Source organism: Cydia amplana, chromosome 14, assembly GCF_948474715.1.
Source record: "Cydia amplana chromosome 14, ilCydAmpl1.1, whole genome shotgun sequence".
Taxonomy (NCBI): domain Eukaryota; kingdom Metazoa; phylum Arthropoda; class Insecta; order Lepidoptera; family Tortricidae; genus Cydia; species Cydia amplana.
The window spans coordinates 16,750,405-16,768,388 of NC_086082.1; the positions used below are offsets into that span (position 1 = coordinate 16,750,405).

Genomic DNA, 17,984 nt, shown 5'->3' on the forward strand with positions numbered 1-17,984 from the left:
AATATAGGTGGATGATCATATGAGACTAGACCTCTTTCCCGGTCCGAAAGAGCATCAAACTCAAGAAATGTGTCTCGCTTACCAAATTACCATGTATTGACTGATTGTCACGTTGACATATTGTCCAGTCATGTCGGTAATCTCGTATTCAAAACTAGTTTAGTTTTTGTCAACTTTTGTGAAATTAGTTACCTACAGTTTGCCAGTAAAACGGGCAATTAAAAAACTGTTTATTATTTACATCAACAACTTAAATTACATTAACGAATGATCACGATCATAAAGACCACATTTACAATATTTTGGTTATCCACCACAAAGTACACTAATTACGATTTAAGCGTACATGAGTAAGTGCTTCTAGCCATAAGAAAGGAACTTACTTATACAGTCAGCAGCAGAAGTTGCTAAGCGGGCGAAGTGTTCAAAATTACCTTGACGCGCTCTTATTCTCTTAAAAATAAAGTCGCGTCAAGATCATTTTGAACACCTCGCCCGCTTAGCAACTATTGCTGCTGACTGTACTATTAAACCCGAATCCCCCAGTCTTCCTTAATCATATCAGCGGCCTTTTCAGCGATCATCATAGTAGGTGCATTAGTATGCGCTGCCGGTACAAATGGCATGATACTAGCATCTACTACCCTCAGTCCTTTTATACCATATACCCTTAATCTTGGATCTACTACAGCTTCAGGGTCATTTCTAGGTCCCATCTTAGCTGTTCCACAGTGATGGTAAATAGTGTTTGTTATAGTTTTCATAGTGCAGAACCAATAATCATCGGAGTTGAATCTGTGATGCGCGCAATTTGGTAGTGGTATATCGTGAAGTTTGCTGCCATATCTTTGGAACGCGCGAGTTTGTGATAGTTCTATGACTTTTCTTATACCATGTAGAATGATCTTTTCATCGTGACCGTCGTCTGTGAAGTAGTTTGCGTAGATTAAAGGTTTTGTGTAAGGGTTTTTGTTTTTTAACTTTATACGTCCTTTCGATTCGGGGAGGAGAATCATTGGAAACACCATCCAGGTATCACGATCTTTTATTGGTCCGTAGACTGTGTCGTATATGTGGTCATCAATTTTAAAGGCAGATTTATATGTCGGTTGACTGACTAAAGATCCTGCTACGAAAAGCAATTCCAAGTCAGGATATCCGTTAGTATCGTCAGGGTTTTTAGTGTCTATGAAAGCTAGTGCTTCAGTACCACTTGGCGCTGATAAAGGCCCGTTATGATCCGTGAAATAGTCTAGAATATTGTTGATACTAACTACCCTTTCGAATCTTATTGAGGCTGTTGTGTTGATTAGAAAAGTCAAGCCTCCTAAAGCCCAATGGTCTTGGAGGTTGTAGCCGACGGGTAAATCGACGAATGTATTAATGTTCATTACAGTCAAATGTTCTTTCGGTCCAATTCCGCTTAGCATTAATAGTTGAGGAGTATTGATGGCACCAGCGGACAGGATTACCTCTCGAGTTGCCGTGACTGCATACCGTTGTCCACCTTTATGGTATTTGACACCATACGCTCTTCCAGTTTGAGGATCTATGAGGACACGCGTCACCATTGCGTTCTTAACGATGTGGAAATTGGATCTACGTTTTATGGGGTGGAGAAAAGCCCGACTTGCACTCATTCGTGTTCCATTTTGCATTGTAAACTGTATGATGGAATACCCTATTTGCTTCTCACCATTGTAATCTACAATCTTCCCCCCAGTTTCAACTCCTGCTTGGAGAAACGCATCAGAGAGTGGTGTTCTCCAGTTAGGGTGTTGAAGATGCATCTCTCCTCTGGTAGAATGGTAAACTGTGTCTTTCCTCAATTCTGGCACTTGGATGTTTTCGTATCGCTTGAAATATTTCAACACCGATGTGTAGTCCCATCCTGTAAATATAGTAAAAAAGTTCGGTTTCTTTTAAGTAGTTTAGGTAGGCATTTAGGTTTGGAAGGTAGGGGTCAGACTAACACACTTTACTATTTTTACGAAAACAGCTTTCGACGAAAACAGTTTATAATATTATTTCAATCATCAATTGCCCAACACTGGATTCCAACCAATAGTTGATTTCCGCACGTCTCCTCTCATCTCCGCTCATCCTCATCTCAGTGGAAAGGTTACCTGGGTTTCCTAAAGCTGCCCAGCGGTCGTAATCTTGTCGGTTGCCTCTGGTATGCATCATGGAGTGCAGCACGGATGAACCGCCGACCACGCGCCCTCGCGGCCACGAGCAGCGACCTTCGCGCATGCCCAAGCAACCGGATTTCTGTAACAGCATATAATGACCTTTTGATGACATCATGTCTCAGAAAAGAGAATGCTGATATTTTATTGCTGATCGTACGCAATGGAGGAGGATAAGTTGAAAAGCTATCTCTGTGTTTTTTCGAAAGCGATAGAAGAAAAGGAAATAATTAGGTAGGGATGCAATCGATACGAGCAAAGATGAGAGATTGAAATCCTTACCTGTGGTTGGGGCCGGTAGTTCCAATTGGCATCGGTGAACTGTAGCATGGTGGCCATCACGGGGATGTCCATGTAGAGCTGTTCGCTGTCGCCTGCTTCAATCAGTAGCACCTGTTCAGACATTATCAAGCAATCGGTTATTATCATTTCATTCAAAGGCTTTTTCAGTTTTTCATATGGCTCCGGATAATTTTAAAAATAGGTGTTTATTTCATAATTTTCCTTGTCGTCCTATGGCTGAGGGACGTGACGATTGTGGGCACTCTTCACCAGTGCTCTCCAAGCCTCTGTCCTGGGCCCAGTGCATGATAGCCTGCAGTGTGGTGTGTGGCTATGTCTCATAATGCCTACCTTGAAGTGTCCGACCTCCGTAAGCCGGTTACTCAGAAGACATCCTGCCGTCCCAGCCCCGACGATCACGAAGTCATACTCGGAGAACAGAACCTCGGCACCAGCTGGCTCCCCGTAGTACAATTTGTTGGCGTCTCGGAGCAGGCCAGAGGCTGCGTTGAAGAGTGATTGGGAGAAGACTTGAATGTGGAGACATGATACACTGAAATATACAAGATAGAAATTGCCAAAATAGCTGTTTGTGCAGAGAACAAAGTTGGTTTTTGGTGCGAGTGCTAATAATAACGAAACTTTTGAATCCTTAGCGAGTGATTGTATGTAGATTAGAATTTTAGCGTATCGAGAGACTAAATATAATAAGTATCCCATTTCGATGTGCTTGCACATTTTCTCTAGTTACGGTTCCTTTTCGCAATTTGTAAGTATTTAGCAATAACTGAGTGATATTTCGTAATAAACGAGACCAAAGAGACCTTTATAGAATTCTAAATCATGCCCGCGGCTTCGTCTGTGTCGAAGTCAAAAACTTTCAATCCCATTTTTACCCTCGTAAAGGGGTTGATTTAAAAATAAACGGTTTGTGCTATATAACGCGAGTTTTTATACATATATGTATATAATTTGTACAATATAAGTGAACTGTGAGTGGGGAGGATATAGGTAGCTCTATGAACAGTGACTGATGTTGACTGTACCTTAGTATGATAATCCACAAATTATTCATTGTCTTCATACACCTGCCTGTTCCGCTCAAAGCGAAGATTTGACTGTTGGCATTTTGTGTGTGTTATAACTTAAACTAGAAGGTCTTGTCCATGACGCGATATGTCATTAAATGGGATTATACCTATTACTAACGTAAAATTTCAGACTTTACTGACGTATTTCATTTATCTTTGTATCAGGGATGTTGCGGATGCAGATTTTTTGACATCCGCGGATGCGGATGCGGATGCGGATATTTAAAGGCTCACATCCGCGGATGCGGATGCGGATGCGGATGTCAAGATTAGGTACTTTTTTAGTATTTTTTTTATTAAAAAAAACGTAACGTTTAGTATTTGAGCAAGAATATAGGTGCGTCATATTTAATAAACAGTAACTTGGCCGACTTTTCTGGATCTAGACGATTTCGTTATAGGTAATGACGAAATTACCTAGCACTTACGCCGCCGCTAAAACGTTCCTGGGCCGACTTGTTCGACATCCGCATCCGCATAAGCTCCGCATCGATTTCATGCGGATGCGGATGCGGATGCGGATGTTGAAAATAATGCGGAAGTTCCGCGGTTGCGGATGCGGATGCGGATGTTCGCAACATCCCTGCTTTGTATACCTAGCTAATACCTACCAAACTCTCAAATCGTCATTAATCAAAACGTGTAATGCAATCTAATACCTTTAAACAGTTTAAACGAGCAATTCATGTAGGTATTACTTCGGGGATCTCGGAAACGGCTCTAGCGATTTCGGTTTGCTTTGGGGGTTTTCGGGGGCGGAAAAACGATCTAGCTATGTCTTAAGTATCTCTGGGGAAACGCGCATTTTTGTGTTTTTATATGTTTTTGTTTTTGTCTCCCAGATATTATAGAGTAAATGATCGTTAGATAAGTATCAAGTTGACAATCGTTGATAGGAAACGCCAATCAAAACTTAAATAATGTATGGAAATCACGTGACTTTTTGTAGTACATATGTATCCGCATCGCGAATTACGAACGACACAAGACATCACGGCATTTTCTACTCATACTGCAAAGTCATAGTGACGTCAGACACCACCTCATTAGATACTTGATTACGTAGGAAAATCCGCCAGAGTAATTAGTGCGGCAAATTGGTTCACAAAGATATGATGGACGTAATTAATTTGAGGTTAACTTTATTCGGTAGCGAACATTTTGGGGAATCCAAACAAAATTAGGATGATTAGTCAAATTGGTAGCTTATAACTTTCTTTTTAGTTTTTCGCACCCATACAAGAAAAGAGCGTACACGGATACTTTTTATGGTTCCGTACCCAAAGGGTAAAAACTTGACCCTATTACTAAGCTAAGACTCCGCTATCCGTCTGTCTGTCACCAGTCTGTAGCTCATGAACCGTGATAGCTAGACAGTTGAAATTTTCACAGATGATGTATTTCTGTTGCCGCTATAACAACAAATACTAAAAGAGTGTTTTCCAAAAAAAAATTAGGTACATTTCATTCATGTCTTCAAAATATTGACTTCTTGGGCTCATTTTACTCAGAATCATTTGTACATTCACGCTTCATACATGAAAAAATGTGTCCCAAGATTTCCTTTCCAGTACGGATATGATGGTCGTTCTTGTCTACGTGACAGCGTGATAAAACGGTGTCCGTCACTTTCTTTCCCACGGTGTTAAACAGTGACAGTTATTTTATCACGTGGATAAAGATATCCATAATAGGCTGGCTGATCGTGACATTTTTGTATGAATCATTTTTTTATTTATATGAACGTGACGCACTGGAAAAATATTTTTCATACGAAATTCTGGGACACATTTTCTGTGAGTGTCTTTCTCTTTGTACAAATGATTCTGAGTAAAATGAGCCCAAGAAGTTAATATTTTGAAGACATGAATGAAATGGAATTTTTTTTTGGAAAACGCTCAAAAACAAATTGGCGATTGTCATCTTGGGTTGGCTCCCAGTCTCAAGTCGTTGAAAACCCCAGTAATTGAGGTAATATCTACGTTTATCCTCGTCATAGAGTACAGACCCCCCGTCAATTGAATGGCGTTCCAATTTCCTGGCTCTTCCCCCCCCCCCCCCCCCAGCCCCAGCCAATTATACTTGGGGAGGAATTGTGCTTCGATGAATATCTTCTAGATAATAGATTAGGGATAACGAGCGCTGGTAAGAGCGGGCGACTATCAATCCGGAGGTCACCGGTTCAACTTCAAACCCCGGCTCGTACCAATACCAATGAGTTTTTCGAAAATGTACGAAATATCATTTGATATTTACCAGTCACTTTTCGGTGCAGGAAAACATCGTGAGGAAACCGGACTAATCCTAATAAGGCCAAGTTTCCACTGTGGGTTGGAAGGTCAGATGACAGTCGCTTTCGTAAAAACTAGTGCCTACGTCAATTATTGGGATTAGTTGTCAAGCGGACCCCAGGCTCTCACTCTCATGAGCCGTGGCAAAATGCCGGGATAACGCGAGGAAGGTGATTGATAAATTAGGGATAGTAAATACCTATTAGTGTATATTTAATTGTAGTCCTTACAGAATATTCTGTTATCTGGGGGCACGGCGGCACGGCAGTGCCCCCGCCAAGGCGAGTAAAACAAAGAGGCACGGCCGTAACCATCCTTTTCTCGAAGCGATTCAGGCCATTTTCGACGTCCTGTAATTTTTTGCTGGTTAAAGCTAGAACCCTAAATTTTCTGTGACATATAGGGCTTAACATGCTTTAGATATATTCTCAAAAACATTAAACTTGAACTTGTAGGTTAAGAACGAATGTACGTCAAAGTTCCTTGTTTCGACACTGACACACTCACTCACTCACCTACGATCATCATAATTCTAAGGTAGTTCTAGCATACCCACAAGCTTCAAATTTTAAACATAAGTACCTATAGTTTTTAACTTATCAATCCATAGAAAACTTAACAATATTGAAATACCAGTCACGTTTTAAAGATTTCAGAACTGCATAAGTAAGTTTCTAGTCCCATATAAATATATGCTATTACAAAGTTACTGTTGCAGTTGCTACAAATAGTAGGTAAAGTAAAGGTCTGTGAAGTACGATGTGAGTATGAAGATGTAAATACATATGATAGTAGCGATTATTTCCCGAAAATCGAATTTTACTGGAAGCAATATTTCCATTCGCAAAATTTACCATTTTCTTTCTTTCTCACTACCTTCCTTTTCCGGAAGCATTTTTGACCAATTCGCATACCTATTTTCCTAATATTATAATTATTGTATATTTCAATAGCTTATTTTCCTGATACGTTTTCAAACCATTCGAATAGTTTGGATAACTTTTCTTATTTTCTGTAATGTATTTAATCAATATTGTTCAATAAAATATGTTGGTTCTGTAATGTTTTTGATGGGATTCTTATTTTCCATAGGTAAACTATGTAGGTAATATTTCTAATTATGTCCTTGTGGATGTGTAGGTAAATGTGTCCGTTCCATGGAAGCCTAAATTTCTTCGAAACCGATAATTTATAGCACTTATTAAAGGAATCGATGGATAATCAGGAATCACCCCTTATTTCAGTTGATTGAGGGTGATAAATGGAAATCTGTACGATAAAAATGGAATTTTCACACCAACTGACTCGCGGGGCATAATCTTATTATTCAATTACCTATATAATAGAGGGGTTGCGCAGAATGTGAAATAATAATAAAAAAAAACTGAAGGGGAGTTTTTCGTTTAACTTTCAGTTAAATGTATGTATGTTTAACACTTTATTGAACATAAGACAGGTTAAGATACAATTAAAAGAAAGTATATCTGGGGGCACGGCAGTGCCCCCGCCAAGTCGAGCGCGAAGCAAACACTGCCGTACCATCCTTTACTGGAACCATTTCGCCGCATTTTCAGGCCCCTATTTGAGAACCTCTGCTTAAGACCAGAACGCAGAAATTTTCGTCATCCAGTAAGCTATAATCACATACTTAAAATCCAAAATTTCAAGTCTGTAGGTCATTTAGTTCCGAAGTTAAGCGAAAGCAAAGTTTCGCATTTATGACACTCACTCACTCACTCATGATCATCAGAATAGAACTAGTACTTCCCATAAACTCAGAGAGCTGAAATTTGGTACAGAGTTAGGGTTCAATGGCCACATAAAGGGAAAACCTAAAAATATTGCAATATCAGTCACGTTTTAAAGATCTAAGAACTGCATAAGTAAGTTTGTAATCCCGTATAAATATATGATATTACAAAGTTACTGTTGCAGTTCCTACAAATAGTAGGTAAAGTAAAGGTACACTACGATGTACGATGTGAGTATGAATGAAGATATGTTTAGTTATGATATGTGTATACATAGTATGGGTATGAGTACCCGAAAAGAAAGACTGCCTACAAAAAGAGATGAGATCCGATCAAAAACATTACATGTAAAAAAGTGCAAGTCTCGCAACGCTTTTACTACAAAAAAGTTTTGAGATGTAATGTGAAACCAAGTCGGTTATTTTAATCAGTGCCAGGGGGTGTTAAAACCGTATCAATAAGATATCTTTAATTTGTAATACATATAATGACTTGGCAATCGCACATAATGCTTTACTCGTACCGTACTCGTAAATATGTGTAATGCTCAAACTGCAATTAGCGCTAGTGTTATGTTCAATTAGAATTATTTTTAATAGGTGACGATGATCCTTTTGACATTATGCAGCCGTGCGATGGCCAAGTCATTATACATATTACAAATTAAAGATATCTTATTGATACGGTTTTAACACCCCCTGGCACTGATTAAAATAACCGACTTGGTTTCACATTACATCTCAAAACTTTTTTGTAGTAAAAGCGTTGCGAGACTTGCACCTTTTTACATGTAATGTTTTTGATCGGATACAATGTACAAAGGCGAACTTATCCCTATAATGGATCTCTTCCAGTCAACCTTTGAGCAATTGAGAGTAGACAAATGAAAATGACAGACAAACGAACACGAATACTCGTGTGTACATACGTACAGAAAAGTTAAATCCCAGAGGTTCGGTTCGTTCGTTATATAATTATTAGTCTTCGCATCTTTAAGAATTGCATTAAATTTCCCTTTTGCCACAATTTTACCACCATGGCATTGAGTTATTGTAAAAGTAGTAGTAGTAGTAGTAGTAAAATACTTTATTGTACAAAAAGAAACATAAAACATGAAAGAACACACATCATTAGGACAAAGGCGATCTTATCCCTTTCAGGGATCTCTTCCAGTTAACCCTTAAAAATCTCTTATACCTATGCAATGTTGGTAGGAACTCAAACAAATTGTAGGTAGTAGCAGAGTCATTCTGAATTACGCTTAAAATACACAATAAATGACTCTAGACTCCGTGCTCTGAAGTTATTTTAGTGCAGAGTCTCGTAAAAGAGTCGAGTTCTTCAAATTTGGGCTCAAAAAACTCTAGTTCCTATAAAACTAACACTATGTGGAATAGCTAAAAAAACAATATATCTTTGTTTTTTAATTGCACTAATTCGTCGCTTTTTCCTAAATCAAAAAGCAGAACTCGGCGGCGGTAGCTCGGTCGCATTTTAATCGCTTGTCATCGTGCCTGTCACGTTCTAACAATTATGTAAGTGCGAAAGTGACAGACATAGTGACAGGATAAAAATGCAACCATGCTGCTACCGCAGTTGTTAACTTCAAGAAGTGTCGCCCCAAGTCACAGGTCACTCACTCCAGATTCGAACCCGTGACCCGTATAATATCCCTCGATTATGCCGAGACGACGATAACGTATCTATAGCATTAATACCAGATTCCTCACATTCAGGTTTAATATGCATACATGAATGAGTAAGTCAGGATACTGTTAAACAGGCGCAGGGAATAATTTAAGGTGGACAATAGTCAACGGCTAGCTCTGAGAAGTATGGCTTATTAAATTACTATAGCGACCCGCCCCGGCTTGGCACGGGTAGAACATTAACAAATTATAAATTATACACCTAAATCTTAATTTTTTTTTATTACTTACCTTTATTGACCGACATTTTGACACAGGTTTCACTGGTCGTGGTCGCGGCTAACTTATGTCCCAGCAAAATGTCTAAACAGAGATTTGTGCAACTGACCCCGACTACCCCCTTCTATAAATGTGACTTAATATGTGTTCAAAACGCGAAAGTTTAAAATATTACACCTAAACCTTCCTCAATAATCATTCTATTGATAGGTAAAAACCGCACCTTCAGTAGTTTATCACCAACAAACATACATACAAACAGACAGAGGCGGCGGGGGACTTTGTTTTGCCACGGCTCATGGGAGCCTGGCGTCCGCTTGGCAACTAATCCCAATAATTGGCGTAGACAGTGTAGGTTCACTAGGTTTTACGTAAGCGACTGCCATCTGACCTTCCAACCTAGAGGGAAAATAGCCCATAGGTTTTATTGGTCAGTCCAAATACCAACCTGAAAAATTCATACTAAAGAGAGTAGGTACTCCGTGTTCAATATTCCCTACACGCGCTCTACTATAAATCACAAAAATAACATACCAAAACCACTTTTAATCACCATCTAATCCACAAAAGCTGTTTCTAACCGAATTTACGACTTACAGGGACATTAAAGGGAACATTCCGCCTGATGACCAGTTACACGGTGTATATACAATATACAGGTGTATAGAGTGCTGTTATGGCTTGGAACACGGAATTAAGATAAATGGCAAGTGTTTTTTACGAAGGGAGTGTCTGAGCCTTATTCTGGATAATTCGGATTATTGGATTATTTGTTTTGATATGTTGAGTTATAAAATTTATGCCGGGGGATGAAAGAAGATTCACTGAATTTATAAGATGCCTCATAAATATTTCTTTACGTTTCTAAAATCTTTTTTCTATTAATGTGAATATCCAGATTGGGTGAAGAAATTAGACAGAGTCCGTATAAACATAGATAAATAAGTAAATTAAGAAATAAACTTTGCACCGACCTGGACAGAATAAAGTGTGGGAGTGTCATTATCATTATAAACGTCATATTTTCATACAAATTTGAAATTAATGAAGGCATCGCCACTTTCTGACAATGCAAATGCTATTTAGAGGTAGCTTGGGTTTTATATTCATATACTTATATGAAATTTCCGTGAACTTTTCCAATTTTTTGGAAACTTACCGCACATCTGTAGACCCATTCAGTGAACATCTAATGTGTTTCAAGCTTTTTTTATCTTTCAAGATTTTATGCCAGCTAAAGAAGCGATACAGTTTTACTATCTTTCCACGTATCGTTGAACATCCGGAATAGGCGCGCCGTGTTATTAGATTAACAAGCCATTAGCCTGGTTTTCCGTCTGTCGAAATGCGTCAACGATTGGTGAGGGTAGCAGTAGACACAGGTTTTTAAGTGTCATTCTTTTGGAACTTGCTAACTATGTAAACAAAAATCACTAGTAAATTCATATTTTTGACAGTTTCAATATGGCGGTTTGTTTACATAGTTAGCAAGTTCTATAGAATGACACTTTAGATAGGTAAGTGTACACATCTTTTACAAAATGTAATAAAAAATTAAAGCTACAATCATTTAACTACGACAAAACGTATCTCAGAATATTCTTCTTTACTATAACTTTAACAATTCAACTGTAACAAAAAATAAAGGGCAGTCAGTCGGCGGGTTGAAGTTTTTTCATTTAAAGTTATTCACGTTGTTGTTTCATTATTTATGATATGATTTGGTCTTTTGTTACCATCGCAAAAAATAATGATAGGTAGTAGATCGTGGAATCTATTAGGTACCTCACTGCATAATGAGGGTTGCTGACCCGCTGAAGGCGACTCCACAATAAGATGATTTGCCTAACTATGCCAAACTACTACTTAAATAATACGATTTATATCGAATAAATATGAGTTTGTTAAAAAAACCTTGCCACGCCGGTGGCAAACAAGCACACGGCACAATGGTCACCTTTCCTTCGTTACCTTTTCAAGTTTATTTTAAAAAGTTTTTACATCAGTCATTTCTTCAAGTTCCTTTACATTCATTGCAATGCTCCGAAAATGTAACTTTATACCAACTGTATGTAAAACCCTTTTTATGTGCAAATAAATGATTATGATTATGATTATGAATGCTACTCCCAGAAAGGCATAAAACGACAAATTTTTATTACGTTAAAATATCGTAATAATATCTTGTGGAAATCGTTCAAGAGTATCTCCAGAATCGCACAAATGTCAAATTTGACAGGCAAGATCTTAAACATATATCGTTGTAGTATCTTCGTGATGTCTAATCAGAATCGGGCCCCAAAAGTACCTTTTTCGGATGAGTGTATCTTTTTAATTGTCCCTGGTCTAACACATACATTTATAGTTACAGAACCCAACTTAGCAACTATTCGCTAGCAATAAATATGTACAAAAACCATCAGGTTCCAGGGTCTCGCATAATGGGGGCTCTGACCCGCCGAAGGTGACTCATACATTTATTTATTTAAACTTTGCACAGTCAAAAAGTGTCCAAGTCAAAAAGTGTACAAATCATCTTTTTGTAGACCCGTTAGCAGGTCACCAGCCCCATTATGCAAGACCCTGGACTTTTTGTCCACATTTATTGATATCTTGCCAAACTGGGTTCTGTCTGTAGGTATCACTGGCACAGCCTGTGGCTCTATCCACATTAAATGCATCATTGCAATCTTCCCTTTTTTTCCCCAAAGGGTGGGTTCTTTTCCTATTTAGGTAGTATGTAGGTAGTTAGTTGACCAGGGATCAGCAAACACAGTCTAAGTTGACTCACAAAGGGGGCACTTTTATGAGCATGTGTTAGCGTAAAGAAATTGAATAATTAGTAATGTCAACATTTTAAAAACAAAGAAAAGAGAGCAAAATTGAATAGGTGAGAGAGGTTGTACACCTGCAGACCCAATTACCACATGATATAGCTTTATACTTGTTTATCACCGACCTGCCCTAGTAGCACGGTCGCATTTTTATCGTTTATCACCATGCCTGTCACGTTCTAACAAGTATGTAAGTGCGAAAGTGACGGTCATAGTGATAGTCGATAAAAATGGAACCGTGAGCCCGCTGGTATATAAAATAAATGTATAATTATTAACAGCTCGAATCTTATTAGGAAACGTTTGGCATAACTAGGCAAATGGTCTCATGTAGAGTCACCTTCCGGAGGTTAGTATCCCCATTATGCAAGGCCCTGAAGTCTGTGGAGGTTTTTTTATATTTATTGTTGATAGACATGTTGCTGAACTATCTACTATAGCTGCCTGCGGCTCCGCCCGCGTTAACTGCTGTATGTGTCATTTGTTTTCCCCACGGGTAGTTTCCCGAAATGTTTTGCTCCGATTGTGTCGTTCCGTGCGCAAAACGGCACCATTTATGTCAGCATCATTCAGTTCCAAGTAATGACTTCTTTCTTTTTAGATAGTAATATAAAAATTACTAGCGACCCGCCCCGGCTCCGCACGGGTTAGGTAAAGAAAACGTTAACAAATTACACAATTAAACCTTCCTCATGAATCACTCTATTGATTGGTGAAAACCGCATGAAAATCCGTTCAGCAGTTTTGAAGTTTATCGCGAACATACATACATATTATTTTTATTTTATTGTACATACTTATATTTTTAATGATTCGGACACTTAGAGACCTTTACATCTCTAAGTAAATTTAGGCTAGTAATTATGTGAAGCTATACCGTCTTTTATGTAACATACGAGCACAAAATGCTGTGTCTCACAGCTAAGTGTTATCACTATTTTAATATCAATATAGGCCGGTAGCTTGAACATGTCATGCTCGCTTAAAAGTCTTTGCTTACGGTGGCGTCGTTGATCGGGTCGCCACTTTCCCGAATGAAGGTTGAGGGAGGCGATGGCTGAGATACGCGTCGTACTCGTGAACGGGTGCTGTTTGTGGAGACGGGTCTGTTTAAGCTAACACGAATATATTTAGTAACTTTATTTTTTAATTTAATTGCAGTGAGACGCCTCATTCGGTTCTCGTATGTTTTTTTTTTCTTTTCTCGTAATGTGTTAATCATACAGGATTCTGAATCTTGGAGACCCTATACATCTCTAAGGATAATATGATAAACTATGTTATTTTTTAGTTCTGACACTTAGAGACATTTACACCTCTAAATAAGTTTAAATTTTTTTTTCCATGTATCTGTTTTGTTTTTATTTTAAAATTATTATTATAGTTTTGGGTCGTTCTCGCATTTCGTGCAAATCGGGGTTTTCGGAAATTTACCAAAAATGTGGTGGCGTTTTCGAATATCTGTTAATGCAAGTATGTAACATAGGGCCTAAAGTATATGTATCTCCAATGAACAATTCTAAAAAAGTTAGTATTTTCTTTATATGTACAATTAACACCCAATTTTTTCATTCATCTCTATATGTAACGCGTGAAGATATAACTTTGACCTACATTTTAACCTTAAGATACTACAAATAGAAAATTCGTTGTTTGTGCAATAAATGACTTATTTAGTTATGTTTTAAATCGTATAATATTAGAAGCTAGAAATAAATAATAAAAACTATACAGCCTTATAAGTGTATGGTTCAAGTAATTTCTTCATTACCGACGCGAGAAATAGATTAGCTATATTTTGCTACATAGCGAGGGTATATAGCGCCTACCGCCGATGCAACACATTGTTCGTCAGTCAGTTGGCCGCATGATCTCGTAGCGGATGCCCGTGTGCCACTGTTAGCGAAAATATATACGATCTCTCGGGTCGGGAAGGAGTGTGGTTCTCGATAGTCTTCATCGCCATCGCGTGATTTATACAGTAAGTAGCAAGTGTACATTATTATAATTATACGTAATGAAGTGTTTTAGTGTCGCCTTTCAGATGGTTTATTCTGCAAAATTAAGGTCTGATGCCAACTGATGTAGGCGACAAAAACTTCCAAAACTTCATTCATATCGGTTTCATTCACTTCTTTTCCTTCCAATTTTACTGGGGAAGGTAATGAATGACTTAAGAAGGTAATGATAATATATTCGAGGCAGTGCATTTAATGAAAAGAGGCTTAGTAATTATAAATACTACGCTGTTATAAACATTTAAAACTGTATATGATAATAGGGGAGCCTTTGTAGTCTAAGATGGTCGACCTTCACCGATATGTCTGACGGATGAAACTTACATATTATGAAAGAAAATATGTTCCTGAACATAAATAAATAGGGTTGCTTAAAGAAATATGGTCAAGACTATTTTTAATTATTTTTTGAAAAAAAATTTTTTTTTCAAATTTCACCGATCTGTCTGACAAACAAAATAAGTTCCAATGGAAAGTATACAACTTGTACAATATAAATCAACTAGGTTGCCTATCTTTTCCCGGTCACTATTATGTGGTTATAGGGTTGCTTGCGAAAATCCGATCACAAATAAGGGTTGCCAGGCTTTTAAATAAAATAAGAAGGGAAGACTTTTAGCGATAACTCATAAACGGCTTAACTTATCAAGTTTGCTTTAATTTTGTTTGAATGAGTTTATTAAGCACTATTTTTATGATTTTTTTTTTCATATTTTTGGATCGATTTTTCAAAAGTTAGAAGGAATAACCGTTTTTTGTTCTTTCTAAATTATTATTTCCGAAATGATTCACTTTATCAAAAAATGTTGTTTGCAAACTCCTATTTATTTTTAAAGACCTATCCAACGACACCCCACACTATAGGGTTAAAACGATAAAAATAAATTACATAGGTACAAAACGCGAATGATTTAAATATATTTTGTCTATGCTAATTTTTGAAAATTTGAAAACTACGTTTTATGTGATATGGTGCGCAGATGTTCAAACCGACTTAACAAACACTTGGGGTTGACAATCTCGACTTATAATGATGATAAGTAAATGGTAAATGTACCATCTAGCTTGAACATTATAAGTTGAGATTGTCAACCCCAAGTGTATGTTAAGTCGGTTTGATCATCTCCACAGTGCTTAAGACACATGTTTTTAATATTGTCGATTTTAATTGGTGTTAATTTTCTTGAAATACACTTTTTTTATGTTCGATTTCATAAGTTTGTTTCATTACCGTCCACAGATAAAATTACCATCTCGGCCGATTTCATTACCAGCGCGTAGTTCATTACCAGTAGCCTTAATAAATGAAAAGTAATAAGGTTACAAAGGTGCCTTTAGCAGAAAAATGTTAATAAATGAATCCACAAATTGACGAAACCCAAAAGTTTACCATTTAAAAGAAAAATTACAAATCGAGAGAATCTCACCGATTTGCACGAAATGAGAGAATGACCCTTTTTTTATGTAATTCGACATTAAGAGACCTTATACATCTCTAAGTAATTGTATTACGTTAGTTTGATTTGGTAGTTGTAGTTGTATTTAATAATTGTTGATGTATTATTATTATTATTTTGCTTGTATGTAAATTCAATGTTGACGTGTAAAAGTGCCCTTGTGGCCTATTTGCTGAATAAATGTTGAAGTTGAAGTTGAAGTTGACACATAAACAGACAGACGCGGTGGGTGTTTTATAAGGTGCACTATACTAGGTGTAGTGATGCATATAGGCGGGTATTAATTATAAAGTGTCATTGTATGGAACTTGCTAACTATGTAAACAAAAGTCACTAATAGTAAATTGACGTTTAGAGACAATTTTAATATGGCGTTGTTTACATAGTTAGCAATTTCCATAGAATGATACTTTAGTAGATATAAGCGATTGGGCCATATCACTTTTCGTGACATCTGGTTTTTGCAATCGACCATCTACGGCTTGCAAAGACATTTTTTGCACGTGTTATTGTCTCACGTCAAAAATATCTTAGGTACTATTGCTTGGCATAGCAAGGCAAATAATCTTATTGTAGAGTCACCTTCAGCGGGTCAGCACCCTGATTATGCAAGACCCTGGAACCTGATGGCGGTTTTTTTAACACGTTTATTCCTAGATGTTACTAAACTGGGTTCTGTACAGTCAGCAGCAGAAGTTGCCAAGCGGGCGAGGTGTTCATAATTACCTTGTCACGCTCTTTTTCCCTTAACAATAAAGTCGCGTTAAGATCATTTTTAACACCTCGCCCGCTTAGCAACTTCTGCTGCTGACTGTACGATAAGTCACTAGCGCCGCTATACAATCAAAGTAACACTCTCATTTTAAAACGACGTACTATAATTTATATGAAACTTGGCAACAAGTTAGAGTTTCACCAAGAAAAGTCTGCAACGATTTTGATAGCACACGCAGTGAAAGTGTAAACGTCAAACTTCTATGGAATTATGACGTATAAATAACACTTGCACTGCGTGTGCTATCAAAATCGTTGCAGAATTTTCTTGGTCTTAATTCTAATTAATATAAACATGTTTTCGAGTTCCTAGGAACAATGTTGTTCCTACTTAATACTACTTATCTGATAATTATGAAATGAAATTAAGTGTAGACTTTAAATATAGGTACAATCACATTTGCGTAGGAGTTTCCCCGAATCCGAGTTTTCCAGGGAGAAAATCCAGAAATACAACTGTCACAGTCTGTGTTCATACAGTCTGTCAGTTATATACCTTATTTCCGTGACATAAGGTCCATCTATGGGCAGTTAAGAGTTTGTGTGTACGACAATTTTCCTTATACATTTTAACACAAATTACATGTTAAATTTAAGAGAGGGCGTAAAGGCAGGAAATTAGAAGAAAACTTAAGACATGGTGTGCGCGAAATTTGCGACGGAAAATAATACATGCGGTTTTTAACGTTTTACCCAATTTACTCAGAAAATACTCGATTCTGTCTAAAATTTTCGTCATTTCCGTTGGATATATCACTAGCTATTTTATACTAAAATTATATTGCTATGGGATGCAGGGTGACGATATACAACTGAAAATAAAGAAGAAAATCTTAGGTAATTTTTGACAGCCAATTTTAATGTATTAAGAATCTGGCTGGAGTCTACCCTTGCAAATGAAGTCTAATTTCCATGCACAGACAATCCAACCTCTAGACATAGTATAGTCGTGCTACCCCCTCTGCCACACATACGGTAGTTTTACTCCATCTTCGAGTCAATCCCGTGCCGTGATTGGTCCGTGTCTTTGAACGGACCAATCACGGCACGGGATTCGCTCACCTCGTCCCCCCGCACCCCCGTATTTTTGGCAGCATCGGTTTCATGAAAGAATTGGCCTAAGCTCAGTCTAGAGGTTGGATTGTCAGTGTTTCCATGTTATTTTTTAATAGCCCTTGGTTAAAACGTGTAAAAATTAAATATAAAAACTAAAATTTTGCGCCAGCCCCCCCTTAAAACAGTCGCAACAAGAACCCTGAAGATATTTACTTTGAAACAATACATTTCCTCCTTTATTACACAGATCTAAAGGTGAAATTTCAATAGCAGCACATTTAATGTTGTTGACAGAGTTTCTAAGCAAATCTGT

The 17,984-nt window shown here is 37.6% G+C and overlaps 1 protein-coding gene across 1 annotated transcript; it reads right to left on the reverse strand.

Moving 5' to 3' along the window:
- Positions 1–527: 527 nt before the first annotated feature.
- LOC134653862 (glucose dehydrogenase [FAD, quinone]-like) lies at positions 528–2,283 on the reverse strand. The gene is made up of 2 exons (XM_063509226.1): positions 2,127–2,283; positions 528–1,891 (listed from the first exon to the last, which is right to left on the reverse strand). Exons 1-2 carry the CDS (start codon positions 2,281–2,283, stop codon positions 528–530), a joined length of 1,521 nt encoding a protein of 506 aa, XP_063365296.1.
- Between the last annotated feature and the right edge of the window lie 15,701 nt (positions 2,284–17,984).